Raw genomic sequence first — 20,449 nt, 5'->3', positions numbered from 1 at the left:
TCTACTGCATATGCCCTCTAAAACAATATTTTAATCCAAAATGCCAAAGAAAAACAGTTTGCAACAAAAATCAGTTATTTCGATAATATTGCATACACTCTTTCCTCACAAAAGCTTCACAAACTGTAAAAAAAAGAATGGTTGTAGGGAGTGCTTCTGATTCGACAAAAAAAGTTTTTTTGACATATTGCATCTAGCCCTTACCCATTAAATCTTACACAAAATTTCCAAAACTATATACGATTTAGAACACATCAAATTTAAATCGAGAAGGATCAGTCATTTCGATATATTGCACGGAGTCCTCCCCAGTAAGAATTTATACAAAATATAGAAAAACAAAGCTTGCAAGGTGTAAAATTGAATTCTTCTTCTGTGTATATATATATATGGTCCTTCCTCGCAAAATTAACGTAAAATGTCAAAAAAGGTTCAAATATAACATCTAACACAACAAAAATCAGTTCTATCAGTATATGTCATGCCATTGTCTTCCACCAAATGTTCCCCTTAAAGTTTCACAGACACAGCCTGTAAATTAAAAACAACTAAGATCAGGTATTTTGGTCTATTTCATACCATTCTGTTCCAAATAACTTATAAAATGTAAAAATTGAGTGGTAAAACAGAAATGTCAAAAAGAAGAAAAAAATAGCATACAAAGAGTATAAAATTGAAATCACCAAAGTAGCTCTTTTGGTGTATTAAATATAAGCCATACGCACAAAAGTTTACACTAAATGTAAGAAAATGGTTGTGTTTAGTAATTCTAAATTAAGAAAAGTCAGTTCTTTTAGCATGCTGATTAAGGTTTTTGCCCACAATTTGAAACAAATTAAATTTACATTTTAAAAATAAGTAATTTCTAAACTTTATTTTCAGAATATTTGGAGGAAAAGAACTTCGCAAACCAAAAAAAACCCTGGAAAATGTTTAAAATTTTCAGGGTTAATAACGTTTGATGTGTTTTGTAGGAATATATATACTGGGAATCTTTAGTTTAAAGCTAGCATTAGCTAGCTACAGCAGCTAATAGCTAGTCACTTAAATATAAACTGGAGACTTAGCTAGGTATAAAGAACATGGCTACATATATATATATATTCCTAGCTAGCTAGCTAGTTGTTGGTGGTGGTTGGCTTTTTATGATGCTAGCTATAAAACATGTCTGGCAACAATAATATAATCAAAACTGAAAATAAAACATGAAAAAACCTTACAGAACCTTGCTATGATTAATTTATAAAACCATGCTCTTCTTTAAATGTTTTTTTAAAGATTTATTTTGAATGAAAGAGTAGAGAATACTCAAAAAGAACAGCCATCTTTTTCGTAAACACAATTTCCGTTTTATGCTAGGAACTTCATTTAACAGTCCGTATGCTTTGTGAATATCTAATACCGTTTCATATGTAGCGATACCTATATATATATGCTAACATAGAGTTTTTTGGCATAAGGGTATATATATTTATATCGTTATTAGCAGCGGGTTATATATTTACAGCTTATGTGCGATTTCTATGAAGTACATCCGTAATCTTTTTAGTTAAATTTTAGCGTACAGCCACGTCATAAGAAAGTGACCCGTGATTTCCGTGTCGTGGACTCACAGTTTTACTTACGCAAGGGAATTAATATATAAGATTAGTGAAGCCATGACAATACAGTGATAACTTTGTGGTCAAATAATTTGAAGTGTAGTTGGTTAATGACGTCATGAAACTTTTAATCTGGATATTTCTGCAAACTTTCGTCAAAAGCACAAAATCCTATAATTTTCCAGAGCAGCATTTCAAGCTTCGCACAAAAATAAAAGCAATTGGTAAATAAATTTCTAAAAACTGACGTTATGTACATTGCTTAACTTTTTTTAACAAGCTTTACACAATACATTCTACGTTTATTCTAAATTTAAACAAAAATTTTTTACGCATTTAAACGGCATACTGCTGACGTCATCAAAATTCAAATATCGGATCTATTTTCAATGTTTGTAAATGAATTTCCCAAGGGACGTCTGGACTAGTCTGTGTTGTTATACAAAAAACAACTTTTCAAGAATGACCGGACGTTCACACTTTCCGCTTTTTTACAGATATCACTTCTTATGCGTTTATTGAGTAGTATTACTCATCTAAATCGTTTCCAGATTTTTCCTATTATTTTAAAGTTTATGTTTTAAAAATTTTGGACTTAATGAAGCCATACATTTTTTTTATTTCAAATATCCTTCATTGTGCTACCAAAAAGTTTTTTTCCAATTTTTGTCACAATATATATCTTTCATCATCCTTTGAACAAGTTGTGGGTCTCTTTTTTCAACCTGTTCAGCTCTTGTTCTTTGGAACTCCTAAAAAAAGGGGCCAAAGTGGGTTTAAGAGCTGATATACCAAGGAATTTCTCTTTAGACCTCCTTGAATATACTTATAAGTATTTCTTTGCTAAAGAAGTTTAGTTTCTGTACTACTAATTTTGATGTGATGCTGAAATTAAAAAAATACGACTTTTAGGAAAAACTGCTTTTACTCTTTTTGTAAGTAGTATTTTATTTTTAAACATAGTATTAGATGCACAAAAAATAAAATTATTCAAAGCTACTTCGTCCCCAGGTCTTGTTAGGCCGTCGAAATATGAAAAGCCTATCAAGTGAAGGGACGAGGTTGTTTTCAAAGGTGAATTTATTACTTCTATTACTTTATCTGATAAAAAAAATTTATTATTATTTATTCTAAATCTTAGTATTTTGTTTTAATAAAAGAAAAACGGTGCAGGAAGTATTATTATTATTGTTTTGTGTGACTATGGATAATAATTTTATATTCAGGTAAAAAGTGTTAAAAGTTATTTCTATAAAAAACGCGAGATAGTTAGAAAATGTGCTTATAATCTGGTTTATAAAAATAAACTTAAAGGTGAGAATAGTAAACAAGGGATATTTTGTTTTCGTCAAAACCCTCTCTTTCTTCAATGATCATATTACTTGAAGAGCTAGTGATGTTGTAAGAAGTATTACGGAATTTATAAGTTCAAACGACAATTTTCAGTTTTCTGTTAAAGTACTTTATTAATATAGTATAACCAATAAAGCATAACAACGGAGAGATGTTGATAGAGGAATGTTTTAGTAGGATGATAAAACGAAGTAGACAATACTTATCGATCACAGATTACATCATATTTGTTTAAAGCACTTTCATCTCTTTTAACAATAACAAAAGGATAACGAAGGCCATTTTGAAAATGGTCAGCGGTCAGTGTCATGTTTGTAGGTTTTTGGCTAGTAACAAATATTTTAAGGGGACCTTATAAAGCCAGTTAGCTAGCGTTAGTAATTACTATTTTGTTTAGTATAAGAGCTTTTTACCTTTTACATTACTATTCTTTTTTATGTTGAGGCTGTGGCTATCAAGCGAACTCCTTAACTATATTTTCGACTGAAAAATTTAAACCAAGTTTTTAATATTTCTTATGCTAAATACGCCCTTCATTACTGTCCTGAAAACTTATTCTGCACAGTAAAATTGACTGGGTGATTTTTTAGCTGTATGGGATAACGACAGGCTGTTTCAGGTGTTTTTATTTAACCCAAAGTTAGTTTTAATAAGGTTATTTTGAAAAATGATGTTACACCTCGGACTGCTTTATGTTTTTTTATTTAAAGTAAAGCTACAATAATATTTTTTAGGGAGGGTATTGAACCTGTATGGAGGTAAAAGATTTGGCTGTTTCAAGTGTTTTTATTTACCTAAGTTGGGATAAAGTTTTATTGGAAAAGGGTATTACACATATACGAATATGTAGGATGGTTTACTTGTACTAACCGTTCAGCCCGGTGTTATAATTATTTTTTGAACTCTAACAAGAATTTTCCCCGCGAAATAAAATAATCTTGTACGATTATTTTTACTCGTAAACTGTGTTTTTATTTTAAAGTTTTACAGAGATTTTTTCACAATTAAAATTGCTCAGTGATTGTCTCAGCTGTGCAGGATATGTACAGCCTGTTTTCTGTTTTTTTTTTCACTTAAACCGAAGTTGGGATACAGTTTCCTAGGGTATTACGCCTACACAGATGTGCGACACAGTATATGTGTACTAATTGCTCAGCCCAGTGTTAACAACGGAATATTTTCTGTGTTTTTATTACCCAAAGTTGCGATATAGTTTTATTTTGGAAAAGGGTATTATGACTATGCAGTTGTACAAAACGGTGTACCTGCACTAAACGTCACCCTCCATTAAATTTTTCACTTTCACGGAAACTTATTCCACAAAGTAAAATAATATTCACCGATTGTGTTTGTTATGACAGGGTGACAACGTGGTGCACTGTGCGCTTCACCGAGTTAGCAATATACTGCTTATCTGTACGTACAGCGCTGCACCTTCATGTGTGACACAGTTCGCAGGTCTTATTTGGCGTTCCGCAGGGTGTTTCCCCAGGGTCACACAGTTACTTGCTTCATTACTTTAGAGATTAGCCGAAGGGATCCGGCTACTCTGTAAGTTTCGTCTGTCTGTCTGTCTGCAAGAAAAGTGTCGTTTCGTCTGTCTGTCTGTCTGCAAGAAAAGTGTCGAGCAACTACCACACAAAATAGCGTGTAATTTAAAGACGGACGAATGTGAATTTTTTCCACCGGTAACGACTAGTCTCTATAATAGTAACCGTATTCTGTTCAAAATAGTTGCGCGCAAGTTTTTTTTAGAAAAATAGCGCAGGGCCCGACTTTTACCGACCTCCGTTTTTCGGTTTTACACAGCATAATTTCGGCTTCGCGCCAGAACCGGATAAACAACGGAAACATGCTACGGAGGTCATTTTAGTTTGGACGTGATGGTGTCAGGTTTGCAGATCTATTTAACCTTTATATATTTTTACGTTTTTTTACCCACATACAAATCCAAAATCACCAACTTTAGCATTTTGGCAAGAAACTAATATTTCAAACCAGCTTGTTAGCTAGCTAACTACAATCATGTTCATAAATTATTAGAAAAACAGCTTTTAAAGCTTTTTTTAGAGTTTGCTCCCTTTCCCTCCACAGACAGTGTTAATTTTGTGTGAATTTGTGCTCAAAATACTGCCTGTGGCCCTGGAAAAAACCTCCAACCAACACTGAAGAGTGGGGGGGAGGGGGAGAGTGGTTTTCCCAAAACTATTATGAACATGATTGTAGATTCTCTAAATATATCATTGATATAAATAAGAAATAACAGTTGTCCTAAGATTGACCCTTGAGGTACTCCACATGTCATTAAGCTGTAGTTAGTATTTCCTCCGTCATAAGAAATAAATTGTTTGCTTTCGAAGAGGAAGTTCTTAAACCATGCGAGACATGTATTTCTTATGCCATAATATTTTAGTTTTTTTAATAGAATCACATGGTTGACTGTAGCGAATGCCTTGCTGAGATCAATAAATACCCCAATTGTAAATTTATTCTCATCAAAGGCTCGGAATATCTCTTGACTCAACTGAATGATTGCATGATCAGTTGAATGACCTGCTAGAAAGCGAGATTGCTTATTATACAAAATATTGTTTTTTCAGGAAGGAATAAACTCTGTTGTGCGTGATTCTTTCCAAAATCTTCGAGAAGCAGAGGAGTATTGAAGTTGGTCTGTAATTACATACTTTATAAACATCTCCTTCTTTAAAGACTGGGACAACTCTAGCTATTTTAACTTTTTTAAGAACAAGGCCTGTATTAGGGATGAATTGAATATATGCAGTAGTGGAGATTTTAGTTCATTGAAACAGCCCTTTAAGACATTACTGCTGATTTGATTAAAACAAGAACTTTTTTTGATTTGCAAAGAAGGAAATGCTGCCTCTAGTTCCTCCTCACTTAGCTCCTTTTTCTCCATTACATTATCATGATATTACAAATACGATTTAAAGGATTTTGCACTGTGTTTGACCTATTTTTGATGCCAAGGTTGGCCCTTCTTTAGTAAAGAAATTGGTAAATTTCTCAGCTATTAAAGATGGTTTCACAATTTACTTTTCGTTTACCTCTAATTTTTATTTTACTAATCACTTCCTTGATGATATTCCCTGTTTTTCTTGCAATATGTGTATATTTATTAATTTGTTCATTATAAATAAAAAATCTTAGCATACTTTTTTATTAATTCAAAAAGGTTTTATTCCTGTAAGATCTCTTTTTTTAATTACTTTTCATATAATTTTTGTTTTCTTCAGGAAGATTTTTGGAAGCCCTTAGTCATCCAAGGATTTAAGAATGTTTTGGTCTAAATAAATTTGATTTCTTCTGGAAATGCTGCATAATAATTTTCCAGAAATTTTTTTAGAAAGCTATCATATGTGTCATTTGCATCCTACCCCTTTACCACGTCGTCCCATTTTACCTTAGGCAATATATACTTAAATAATGTTATTGTATTTTCATTTACTTTTCGCTTTTTTATTTTTACATGGTTTGACTGTTCATCGAAGTTTGTATTGGACGTGATAAAGATGGGAAAATGATCAGAGATGTCTGTTTTGATAATACCCGAAAAACGTTTTTTGTTTTTTGTCGCAAATGAATTTTTTATGATGTGATCAATTATTGTAGCGTTTCGTTTAGTTATCCGGGTTGGTTTATTTATGAGAGGAATATACTCACCCTGAAATAAAAAGTTAAAGAAACACTGAATGTTTTTTTTGTTTCGTATTAAAGTGTGTTGAGGTTTAGATCCCCCACGAGGTACACTGCTTTGCCGTTGTTTTTAATGTTCATTATAATAGGTTCAATTAACGTTTTAAAATTATCAATTGATTCTGCAGGGTGCCTGCATATTACGCCGAAACAATGATGTTCGTTGTTGTTTTGTTTAGTATTTTTATACTTTATGACTCACAATCGTTATTATTCACACATAGTTCTGTTCCTTCTTTATACAATAGAGAGTTATGAATAAACACACACACGCCTTGTTAGAGTTGCTAATTTGATGAATCACCAAGTAATTACGCAATTGAAAATTTGATCACGACACCAAGTTTCAGTGAGACAATTTATTTTAAAGCGAAAATTTGTAGTGTATAGAAACTGTTTAAAACTATCAAAATTCTTTTGCATACTTCTAATGTTAAGATGTAGTATAGAAAAGAAATCATTTTTGGCGTGTGCAAAAATATTGTCTGAATTAGGAAAATAATATTTTGTATTAATATTTTCGGACAATGTACATTTTAAAAATTTATGTCCGGGTCATTTTCGTCGTTTAACAGTAATGATTTGTTGGTTGGGAATGGATTAAATTCTAAATATGTTTCCGTCATTGTAGTAAAAAAAAATTAAAGAGAAAATATAAATCGTGTAAATCAAAAAGTCGGTTTCTTAAACTCCCTAACAATACGACGATTGTAAATAACGATAACATATTTACCATTTTCTCTCTGAGTTTTCATTTTTTTTGAAGAGATCTGCCCTAATTTGGTTCGTTTACGTATATTCCGGTGCCTTTTAGTTTTTTTTTGAGTTTCTTAAAACATTAACCTTAACCTTTTAATCCAACAGTCCGGTTTTTCCAATCGCCTTTCTCTCCTGTGCGGTGTGCCCTCTCTACGTTTGATAAACATTTGATAAACCTAGTTACTATCTCGCCTGCGAGGAGTATTCAAATACAGCCGTCCGTCCCAAAATGGAAATTTTTGGCTCTCTGAGCACCGACACGGGAGTAGTCGTGTGTTCGAATCTCATCTTGGTAACTATTTTTACTTTTTTTTTTTCTTTTTACTATCTAGCCTGCGAGGATAGGTTTCCAACTCGTAACTAACTAAATGTCCCAAATGGTCAATTGCAACGTCACAGATTTAAACTTCGTACCTAAACTCTCTAGTCTAAGTACTTGGAAGTCATCTAAATGACGTTTCAGGTCAAAATTGGTATTTGTTTTTGACAAAATTTGGCACAGTTAACAAAAAAGGTATGCTGAACATAATAGTGACATCATAATTTTGATTTTTGTCACCTAAATGTAATTTTAGGCCAAAATTAGTCCAAAAATTAAAACTACTTTATTTTAGACAAAATTTGGCAAAGTTAACAAAAAAAGTATGCCGAACATGATGGTGACATTAAAATTTTGATTTTTTGTCACCTAAATGTCATTTTAGGCCAAAATTGGTCCGAAATTAAAACTACTTTATTTTCGACAAAATTTGGCACAGATAACAAAAAAAGTATGCTGAACATGATGGTGACATCAAAATTTTGATTTTTTGTCACCTAAATGCCGTTTAAGACCATAAACGTTTCAATCGCGCGACTTTTAACCATGGATGATAGGCTGTATTTTTGTTAGCAGAAATTGTAGAATTGGGTCGCATTGTGGATGTTTCATAGTTGTGCATTTTTAATAGCGAGATAGTTTATGCAGCGCCTGCATCTTGTTTGTGTTCAAATAAATTTACCACTTTTTTTTCGGTATCGTCCCAACTCTCTGACTCGCTTTCTTCCAACCCATCAATACGTAAGTTGTTTCTTCTTTGTCTATCCTCTAAGTTTCGTAGTTTTTCCTCATAAATACTGAATTGTTCTTTACGATTCATTGTCTGTTCAATTAAACCAGCTTCCATTTTTTTAAAACTTTCCCCATTCATATTTTGTGTTACTGTCAGGTTTTCATCTATATCTTTTTTGTCCTTTTCTAACACTTTAATTTTTTCAAATGCTCCAAAAAGAATTTTTTTTAATGTTCTATTTTTTCTTGGATAGCTTCATATGATCACGCGATTTCTTTCATCTTTTTGTCTAATTCATCAATCTCTTCGTTTCTGATCATTAGATTACTGCTAATTAACTGAACAATATCCTGCTGTTGCTTTTGAAACATTGTTGTAAAAATAATTCAGGTGTGACAGGGTAGACAGGATAGAAAAAAAACCCTTAGAAATCCCATAAGCCTGCAGCGTTATTAGTTTAATCTCGGTTTTAGATTCAAGCTTTTACAAACAATTTTACAACTTATGTATTGGAATCCAGCATAAAAATATAAAAAATAATATTTAGGATAAATGCTGACTCACAACACATTATGTTGATCTAATTATTTTTAACACAAAAGATTCTGGCATCTTGTAGCAATAAACTTTGTTCCAGCAAATTTGAGCGCAAAAAAAAAAGAGAAAATCAGTAAAATTTGATCCTTGCCGTTGTTCTTATTTTGTTCTATTCAATGATTCCTAGCCTCATTGTTTTTTTTCCGGAAGAAATTTTTACGGTTTATTTAGTAGAAATTTAATTTTTGCGAATCACCATAGTTTGGAGTTTTGGCAGGGATTTTTTATTTTGCGACCCGAACTATTTTATAAATTTTTCATTTATCTTTATGAAGAGCTTAAAATTGAGTAATTTGCCATGTCTTTCAACCTCCACATTTTTCCTTAACATTTATAGTATACCTTTCGGGTAAAAAATCCCGAAAAAAAGGGAATTTCTTCACTGCAAAACTGCAAAACACAACAAAAGAAGGATGTATACGCGCATCATTTTTATTCTGCGGTTGGTAGAAAAATTTTTAAATGGGATTTATTTTTGTGGCAACCTTTCGAGAAATTTGCAACATACCACAGATATTTCTCCAATGAAGAAAACATTAAAGAAAATTTATGATACTGTAAATAGTTGATTAAAAACGCCCACTCTTAAATAAGCACCGATCCTAAATAAGTACCCCTCTTGAATAGGTGGCCAGCTATTTTTGTGTATTTTTAATAAGCACGCCTCTCGAAAAAGAGCACAGATATTATTTGAAAGTATTTCTAGAGCCAAAGAGGGCGCTTTTTTGTTACGGTCATTATATTTTTTTAAAAATAAATTTTAACGTAACACAAGAATAGAATTTTTATAAGCGTCCCTTTCGATTTACTGGTCCGGTCGAATAAGTACCAACTCAAAAAGACAAATTTAAATTAACGCCCGGGGCGCTCAATTAAGCATTAACAGTAATCACGTTATGTAGCATAGACATACCCTATGCGAACAAATTTTGGGGGAAAGAAAATTTGGCGGAGTTGGCAGAATTTAATTCGGCAAATACCAAAATAAATGATTTGGGCGGAAATTTAATTTTAAAGGTGAAAAAAAAACTTTATTAAAAAATACATGCAAGCTTGTTTGTTTCTTTGTATATGAAGCAGCAACATTAGTTTTTTACAGTAATAACTATCAACTTGGATAAAAAAGAAAGTCACTCGTCGTCAATTCTAAAATCAAAAGCATTTTTTTGTAAAAACACGAAAAAATTGGAGGATGGTGAAAAAAAGTTAATTTTAGCAGGAATTTATTTCGGCGGGCGGTAAAACGATTAATTTTTGTGGGAATTTAATTTGGCGGATGTCTATAAAATTAATTTTAGCCGGTATTTAATTTGGCAGGTTTTTGTCAAATCCGCCAAATTTTCTTTCCGTACAAATGTTTTCCTTAAAGTATATGAACTGTTTGATAACTTATTAGGAGTGAAAGTTTTACAAAAATATACGAAAAAACAAATTGAAATATCCTAAAAATGGATTACTTCGAAGAAAGAAACTTTTGCAAAAGAAACTTTCGCAATTTCGTGATTTTTGACCCAAATCGCAAAAGTTAGACCAGCAATAATTTTTAGAAAAGCTGGATCGCAAAAGTTTATTCCTGCGAACATATGTTAACATTGTCCTTTCGCGAAAGTTAATTTTTTTCTCTGTAATGTCTTTTTGTGAAATTGATGAAATGTTAATATTCTACGTAGTCGATAAGGCCCGTGGAAAAACCCACTCAGGCAGAAAAATAGTAGTCATAATATTAGTTATAATTTCAACGCTTGGTCAAATTCCCCCACCAAAACAGGAAATAGTAAAATGTAGAGTTTTAGACAAAACATAGATGCCTTTAAACCAAAAAGTATATGTTCGCATTTATTCATTTTTGCGCGCAATTTCTGTACTAAATTTTGCGCAATAACAAAATATTTTTACAAAAATTATTTATTACACGCTAAAACTAGTATAAATAAAGTATATAGTCTACTCACTACATCCAGAATTTTTTTTTCCTTTTTCACTGTTCACTTAGAAAGGTATATGCTAACTCGCACGCATTAAGTGGGACGCACAAATTCATTTGCTCTACATCCCGAACGAATGACTTAAGTCACATGCATGGGAAAAATTTAATTTCTTCTCTTGTATCTCAATTTCACTTTTTCACTCACTCCAAGATTTTTCTCATAGTATCAATGAGGCCCCTAAAAAATCCTAACCCAAGGTGGCGCTCAGAACAAATCTAATGTACGACACTGTGCCGTGATATAAGGGCAAATTCATGCAATTTTTTGAATAAATTTCAATATTTTCTCCCAAACTTCTCCCAAATTATTCCTACATTTACCGATCTCGCCCAAATTATTCCTGAAATGATAAACAGCGCTTTCATTCCATTGACTAGCATTAAAAGAAGACAACCCTCGAAGTTAACAGAGTAGTGTAAAATATATAAATATAAACCTCTTCAAGAATCCTATGGAAACAAACTTTTAACAAAATTTGTTTGTGACATCGTTTTAACCAATTTTTGAACTTCTAACTTTCAAATTGTTCATTCTGTTTCAATGAAATATTGTCAATCCACTCCAATGTCAATTTATAACTGATTCTGTGTCAGTATTTTGCGTATATCTTGAAAAAATAAATGCATAGCTTTTTTTTAAATCTTAATTTTGTCAACATCCAAAAACAAAAACACACATCTGGTAAACATTCGTTTTTATAAGGGAAATGTTACATCCAGTGAAATTTTCAGGGTTGATGATATTTTTGAACAAAGAAGAATTATTTATACCAAATGGAGAAAATGACTTTCAATATCGAAACTTTTTTTCTCGGATTTCCGCAACGCAATACAGAACTGGCCCTATTTTGCGATTTTAACGCTAGTCTCAAGTGGAATTTCGATAACTTAAAAAGATAAATGCAAGATGTTTGTAATTCTTTTCGAATTCGAAAATCCAAATTAATTTCTTAATTCCCATAAAACTTTTTAAATATTCTGACACTAAAATTTTCAGGAAATCCTTGTTTAGTAGATTACAGCAGGCAAGATCTATTATTCTTCTATTTAAAATGTTTAAAAATGATTGCTGACTGGCGGTATAATTACCGTGAGGTATTCTGTACATTGTTTCCAGGGATTAAGGAAGGTTGAAAAATCCGACATGTTATTTATCATATGGTTTATCAACCCTAAAGACCTGTCAAAACGAATATTTTTTAAAACTTGGTACAATCTTCAGATTTCGGTAAGTTCTCTGAAGAGGTTCTGAATAACAACTTCAAATAAAGAGACTTCAACTTCAAATACATATGTACTATACCTTAGCAGCCTACCGACATCGAAGTATTAAAGAACTCGTGCTTCCCTGTGAACTTTTAAAAACTGCTGATAACTACCGTTATGTCAATATTTTAGCGACAATTGTGTATGCTGAAGGTTAAAATTTACATACTTGAAAAATGATTTCCTTTTTTGCCTCATATTATTTTTTTTATCCAAAACATTTTGTTTAAGCCTAACATTCCCTTATCAATCCAGTTATTAGTTCTGTCTTGATACTTATAAAATGGTAGACATTGATATAATAGAGAAGTCACGCTCAATCACATGTAATTTGCACGACAGGTAAAACAACCAATGCATATTGTGATGCATATTGTGATTGACCAGTACGTTTTTCTAAAAAGCTCTGTTATGATTCCCAACTGAGGTTGTGTGATTTTAACAGCAGATCAAATCAGTTGTTAAAACCCGTGGAAGAATCCATTTACAAAAAACTTTTTAAAATTTATTGTACATCTCATCACAAAAATGTTTAAGCAAAATAGACAACAATAATAACAATATTTTATCACCTGCAAATTTGCCCGTCAATGGTGGCAAACATAGAAATGAACAATTTGTTTTGTTTATTCAGCAGTAATTCCAAATTCGGAGAGGAATTGTAGGATATGTAGTGATCAGAAAATGTTCAGCTCAAGTAGGAAGACTTTGAATGTTTGATAAGCCTAATACTGAACGCCTGATACCAAGTTGAACTTAGGTTGGTTTGAGGCGATGAATTTATTTTGAAAGTGGAAATAAAAAGTCAATATAATGACTAAAGAGCCTCCACCATAATTGATGCGCCTTAGAAATCTTTTAAATTTGACCCTGTTCCTGCTGGGCTATTTGGGGTACTCAATGCTGGAGAGTGGCTGATTCTGCACCCTTCCCCTTTTAAAATTTCTTGTCATAGTCTTACCAATCCAGTCCAGATAGTTGCCATGACTTTTTTTGAAAATTTTTTTGAAAATCAAACGAAAAAAAAAGGGATTACGAAGCAACTAAGGTATTTATGGAAACCTTTCTTTCCTCTTTTTGACAATCTTGAACAGCGAAAAGAAAGATTATCAGAAAGAGAAATGGAGATCTGGGACGAGGTGACTCACTCCCATCGGCATCTGCCTTCTCATTAGCAGCCTTGGCGTTCACAAAAAATCACGGAACGGTTTTTGCAAATATTCTATAAACCTAAAAAGCATTGCAATATAGTGGAGAGAACTTTATACTCAAACTTTTTTCGCTTTTGAAAATAAAAAAGTTGCGATCTTCCTCATTTTTACAAGGAATGTTACAATGGAAACGAGGTTGCTTCACACAAAGTATTTATCAAGAAAAGTATAAAACACTGAACAACCGTGGAATTTGTACCCGGAAACTTCGAAGCAATCAATAGTCGTTCTCGTAGTGGAAAACCGTCAAAAGGTCGCTTGTGGAAACATGGTTGTTATAGAGTTTCCCTGAAAGAAATCCAACTTTTCCCGTATTTTGACAGTGAGTAAGAAAAAACGTTGTGATACGGTCACACGCAATATCTTTTTTTGAACACTTTGTTGCGACGGCAAATTCCCTTACAATTTAAAGGACAAGCAAGCCTGTGAATTTAAAGGACTAAAAACCCTGTGAATTTAAAGGACTGAAAACCCCGTGAATTTAAAGGACTGAAAACCCCGTGAATTTAAAGGACTGAAAACCCCGTGACTTTAAAGGACTAACGACTAGTTTGAATATATTCTCTAAAAATCTCTGAAGCAAGGTTGAATGAAGTAAACTGCTTACATATTGATTAAATTTTTATAATATAACAACTTCTGCAAAATCATAGGGAAGATGGGGTTTTACCCATTCTGGCCCTTTGCCATGCATGTGTACAGACAAGTGTTTAGTTTAATAATATCTACAGAAATAGAATCATAATGACGAAACCCTCGTACCCAGGCTTCGTGTCCATTTTAACAAAAAATCTGTGTGGATTGAATAAAAAAAATAACTATGCATATTTAAACCAATCTCATCCCCAGGGATTTTTGTCTCTAATGGGTGCTGCTCTTATTGACAGGAAGACAACGGGCCTGGGATCGAGGTTGTATTTAAACTTGTTTTCACTGTCAATATTGATGACTGGTGAGAATAAACTTCGATGTTGTTAAAAATCACACATCATCAACAAACAAGTTGATTGGATGATGAACCTCAAGGAAACGTATATGAACCAATCACATGCTTCGATTTGTTGTAATCGTGCAAACAAAGATATGAGTTGTATACCGACATCAATGGATTTGATGACTTTATCAAAAAATAAATATATTAAGTGATGAGTTCATCTTATAGTTTTGTGGTTGAAAGTTCAGACGAAAAAACAACAAAGTTTCAAGTCTAATATTAGCTAATATTAGCCTGTGGATATATATGAAACAAGAGGCTAACAAGAGCTGTTGGAGGGTATAACACGTGGAGTTTTGTCTTCTTTGTTTCGGTTTGTATCAAATTTACTTTAAATCATTGCGGGTGACTCGCAAATCGCAAACTGTACGCTAAATATCACTTCGATGGAGGGAGGGGTTACTTGCTTTGCCATTTAAATATTATTACCGCGAAATCTTTTTTTGAGAGTATAGAATGTATTTTGAACTAATTTGTCTTCACAGGAGTTCGAGTAAAGAGGGCATGTCAATTCAGGGGTTGGCGGTACTCTAATATTACTTATTCTGATTGTTGACTTTAGAACAGTGGGGAGAGAGTAGAGAAGTCACAGGTTCTCGACTACCTTTGTTTCTGCGAGCCACCTAGCTTATTATTAACGATAAGTGCATTTGGTAAAGGGTATTGTATATACATGTTAAGTATATTCTATGTCTATAAAAGCTACCTATCGAAAAAACAACATACCAAAAGCTACATGTAATTAGTAATTCGCTCAAAAACATGTTCTGTTTCATAGCTTATCAATGAATGAATCAATCCTTAGAAAATAAATTAGCACAATTCCCAAAAACTTCTGACAAATGAGGAGAATAAAGAAAAAGAAGACTCGCGTCACAATATTTTGTTTCGACAGTCATCGTTTTCAAGGCATTGTATCTTTTTGACAAATTTGATGGTGATCCATGTACGACTCTAGGCAAAAGACCCCGGGAACTAGGTTGCTTTGACTCGCATGTATACACTCATGTCCAACCTAGTCTCCAACCTGTTTTATTGTACGTTAAATATAACAACTGGAAGTATTGGATTAAGATGCGTTTTTGTTCCCTAGGTCTCTTTTTAAGTAGCGTAGGTAACTTTAAATTTCACATTTGAGACGAGCATGTTCTGAGAAGTTGTTAGCGGCTCCGTATTAATCGGGTGAAATTGTATTGTCCTGTCGTCTTTGTAAAATTTGACTATTAGTTAAACTTTTAATCCTTATATTTAGACCAAAATGAATAATTTCACAGTTTTCTCCAGCATTTTTTTATGCATCTTTGTTTTCATAAGTTTCAAGGCAGATGCAGCAGAGAGAAGTCAAACGGATGAATATCCCAGAGATCATCGCACATATCTTTACAATTACATGTATAAAAAATGGCCAAAGCTACGTGACCGATGCAAAGTTATACCAAATTGGCAATTTAACGGTACAAATCCGATTTTGGAGGAAGGTGAAAAAGGATACACTGTGGTTTTATTTTTAATAAAAAGAACATGCGAATTTTGTTTATCTCAGCTCGACTATTTGAATGACCTGGCTAAATACTATAGGTTTGTGTTACGTTATAACCTTGCCATTTCGTTTTCATGTTTCTTTACCTAAAAACAAGAAGGCATTCAAATACTATGTTTGTCCTGAAGGAAAGAAGGGGTTCATGTACCAATGGATGAAAATGAATAATGGGAGGTGGTCTATTTGTTTAGCGCACGTTTGTTTTATGAAAATAATTTTTTCTCTTTTTTTTACTATGCATGCTATTTGATTGATTGTCTACTACTATTACGCAGTTGGTTATAGGGGCGACTAGATGTGTCAAAATACTGACCACCTTATTTTTGCTTTGTGTTATTAGCATTACAATAGCCGCCCTCTCCTTGTTCCGTTTTTTAGAGTAATTTATTAGGAATGAAATTCTCACAGTAGCTCTGTGTTATTATAAAAGCGAACTTGAGCGTATAAACGTCAGCTATTTGGGAGACCGTTCTTTTTTACTGTCCTGGTTATAAATTAAATCAACCACAGTTTTTTTTTTTAGAGCAACCGAACGCAAAATTTCATTTGTTGCACTCAATCATAAAAAGCAACCCCTACCGCGATCAATATACGAAGCTTATCCCTACGTAAAAATATACGAGGAACCAGTCGATCAGGATATATTTAAACAACTCCGCGCAAGCTGGAAACATATACTGATTTACGATGCATGCGGTAGGAAACAGTATCATTTTAATTGGCCGTATAGCTGGCTAGGATATCCATTTGTAAGGTAGGAGTCCTGGATTCTTTGTCTTAAAATGTATTCTTCTCCTTGAATGAAACGGTATACCTCATTCGTACTTATTTTTGCACGTATTGATTTTGACTCTACGATGGAGAGTGCTAAGTAACGGCTGTTTTTATCCGAAAAATGAAAACCGATCTCTCGGTGATACCCGCAACCCAGGACCCGCGTCCGGATATTTTAAACCTAATAATCGAATTGTTGAATTGTTTTCTTTATTTTAATCAGGAAGAAAATATAGTGAGAAACAAATTCAAAGCATGATCACTTTTACTGACTTTTTTTAACAAAAGGTAAGAGTTCTATTAAGAGCTCTAAAATGTTTAAGAAACCAAACTTTTATTAATTCAGCGTAACTTCTCAAAAAAAAAAAAAAATTAAAAAAATAGGGAGCTTGAGATCCCCTGTTGTAATATTGCACTTTTCCCTACACGACTTCGTCTTGCAAAGAGAAAAAGAAAAAACTACAGCATGCCTGTTGCTGTAAAAATATTTTACAGCGAAAGGTTATATCTTAACAGAACTACAACTTCGTACAATGAAATAGACGTATGAAGATGGAGAATTCTCACTGCAAGACTGATTTTACCTCTCTAGCAAAAAATGAACATGGCTGTTTCGCTTTCGGATATAAAATAAAAAAAGACAACAGACGCGAAAGAAGGTCGCGTCCACAGCATTTCACACATTACGCGCATGAATACAATTTTTTCGCTTTTTCTCACCGTTAAACAAAATAAGGTATCGGGTCACAGAATCATGGTATTGGGTCTCGGGTCTTGTTTTAAGAGTGTGGGATTGCGGGTATCACCACGACTATCGGGCTTGACTATTCAAACATGCTTGTAACGGCTGTGCTGCTTCGTTTAGGGTTTATCAGCACTCTTATATTTTACTTGAATATAGGTTTGCCATGCTGAATACATTCCGGCATCATGTACGGCTCTGCGGAAAGTGCAAACCACGGGATGTGCCTACAACCAAATACATGACAACAACAACAACAATAACAACAACAACAAAACCAACCATAATTTCGTACAAGATAAAGAATATTGACGGACCGTTCACCAACACATGAGCTGATTTTGCTAGACTTAACTTTGGTTGCATTTGTTTTTTAAAAGAGAACTGGAAACTAAGTTGGCCATGACAAAACTAAAAATAAATGGCAAAAATAATACAGTATTTATCTTTGTAATGTTTGCAGCAGACGTATTTATAAATTCTTGTTATTGTTTTTACTCTACCCACATGTACCATCCGTAGTATATCCCATCTTGTCTGAAGTAATTCCCGACCAAGAATTTATAATAGCAAATCTCTTCTCTTGGGCTTCTTAGGTTTTTTATAAACGGACAGAACCCGAAAACAAAAAACCTAACTGGAGACAAAGTTTTTATACCAGAAAACAATAGGAATGGTTTAAATGAATTGTAGGCAAATATTTTAAATCCACAACATGGATTCCAGGCCTTATATCTTTTTAAGTGCTCGGGTTGAAATAATCTTGTTTCTTCCTACTTTATCAAGCGAACAAAACTGTCTCCTGTGTGTTATTTCCGCTTCTCTTTTAGCTAAACTTCCTTTAGAGCGTAAATTGAGAAATAATCCTGCCTCTCCATCCAATAATCCTGCATGCAGTATAACGTTTTCAAATCAGACTGATTTCACCCTTGTTTTCATCGGCTCCAAAGGGTCAATTTTTTATAGAACTTGTGCATTTTATGCACCAGACTTATGATTAGACATGTTAGAATTTCAATTAAAAGTTTCTCATTGCGCAAAACTGACCTGCGTTAAACCCATTTGCGTTTATGATTTTTGATTTATGATTTTTTACGCATTATAATTTTGTGACTTTTTTTAAAAACTTGATGATTTATTTCGTTGAAAGTAATACCAGCTTGATTTTCATATAATTCACCTCTCTAATGTTTCCGCCATCCTAGCTAAGCCGCTTTTATTTCTATGGTTGAAACACTAACCCAGCAGCAGGAATGATACGGTATTTTGTTCCAAATGATAGTTGAATCGCTACATGCCAAGGCAAAATAAGAAAGTCAACAATATGTACGACTGGCGAAAATTTGAGGACCAGAATATATACGACAGTCAAACCTGCAGATTTTTTAACAGGCCAACCGCGTCTATATAATAACAGCTTATGTTGTCTGTTTAAAATAGTTGGACACAGTTTTATTTCCGATGTTTAGAGTGATTCATATAAACTAGTCGTTAGCCCGTGGAAAAATCCACGGATTCGCCCGTTGCAGCTAAGCTACCATTTTGCGTGACAGACAGACAGACAGACGTATACGTTCATTATAATATAGAAACAACAGAATTTTTTTTTCCAAAGCAAGAACCTTGTCCCAAGGGCTTTTTACATTCGAACTTTTCCAGGTTGCTTCCCAATGTAAAATAACCTAAAAAATCGCTGGGGACGAGGTTGTGATAAACAATCCTAATAAATTCTTATTTTGATACAACAATTAAAAAAGTAATCTACTTAATTTTCATGTATTTTGGCTTTTACCAACCTCGACTCCAGGGTTTTGTGACCCCTGAGCCAGTGTAACCGAGAGATCTATCAAATTTATCAAAAAAGGCAATATGTCCTGGGGACGAGGATGGGCTTTAACTGCATTGAAACAGAGGAATAAAAATCGGTAAAAATTTTAGTTAGTATAATTACTAAGCAAAAAATTAGTCACTGTTTACCGACGCTGCTTCACCAATAAAAAATTCCGAAAAATTTCTACTCACAAAAAATTCCTGTCCTGTTTATGTCTAACCTCTGAGTATGAAGTTGGACTTCTTGCTTGAATCGACTTTTTAAACGTTCCTATAAAAGTCACGTTTTTTCACTTTAGCTTTTATTATAAAAACAAAATAAAATGGAAGTACTTCCCGCTAGAGGACTGTAATAGACGAAGCACAAAAAAAACAAAATATGCTGTATATAGGTCACGTGAGTTTAAGAGTCCTTGATACAATGCAAAACAATATTAACATACTTTTTTTACAAGCAACACCTTTAAGCAAGGACGAGCTTTTGCATCCTCGTCCCCAGGGTAGAGATAGGAAAATGCGGATGTTAGTGCAATCATGTCAAATAAGCGGGCATATCCGTTAAATCAACGTAAAAAGGTCCACAAAATCCCTTAGCACTTTACCATTTTACGTCAGATGAATAGATCATGCCCGTTAAATCAACGATAGAAGAGTCCCCCAAACCCCCCAATCCCCGCCGTGTCCCCCTGGGCCCCCCCCATTACAGTGACAGGATTCAACCCTGTCTATAATGACCTCTAGCGTACGTGGTAATACCATCTTCCACAATTATGCGCTTATCATCATCTGCATTTAGAGCGAGTTTGTTTGTTTTTATGGTGTGAATATCATGCTTAATGGATCGAAAGGTCATTTGGGTTCTGTAAACATTTACACCCTCGAACAGACACCTCTTGTAGTTATCAAAACCCAAGGTCTGCCTCACTACACACCTCTTGACTCCCTTGCACCTCTTATTCTCACTACCACATAGCTGTTTGTAAGCGTAGGTCTTCGCTCTTAGGGCGACAAACTCCGTCATTACCTTGC

The 20,449-nt window shown here is 33.5% G+C and overlaps 1 protein-coding gene across 1 annotated transcript; it reads left to right on the top strand.

Annotated features, from left to right (window-relative positions):
- Positions 1-14,701: 14,701 nt before the first annotated feature.
- On the top strand, positions 14,702-18,073 carry LOC130647643 (selenoprotein Pa-like). Its single transcript, XM_057453585.1, has 4 exons — positions 14,702-14,847; positions 15,787-16,112; positions 16,598-16,828; positions 17,750-18,073. Exons 2-4 carry the CDS (start codon positions 15,793-15,795, stop codon positions 17,922-17,924), a joined length of 726 nt encoding a protein of 241 aa, XP_057309568.1. The 5' UTR covers positions 14,702-14,847; positions 15,787-15,792; the 3' UTR covers positions 17,925-18,073.
- The last annotated feature ends 2,376 nt before the right edge of the window (positions 18,074-20,449 follow it).

This window comes from Hydractinia symbiolongicarpus, chromosome 6 (assembly GCF_029227915.1).
Source record: "Hydractinia symbiolongicarpus strain clone_291-10 chromosome 6, HSymV2.1, whole genome shotgun sequence".
In the NCBI taxonomy this organism is placed as follows: Eukaryota; Metazoa; Cnidaria; class Hydrozoa; order Anthoathecata; family Hydractiniidae; genus Hydractinia; species Hydractinia symbiolongicarpus.
This window is presented reverse-complemented; position numbering and strand designations above follow the sequence as displayed.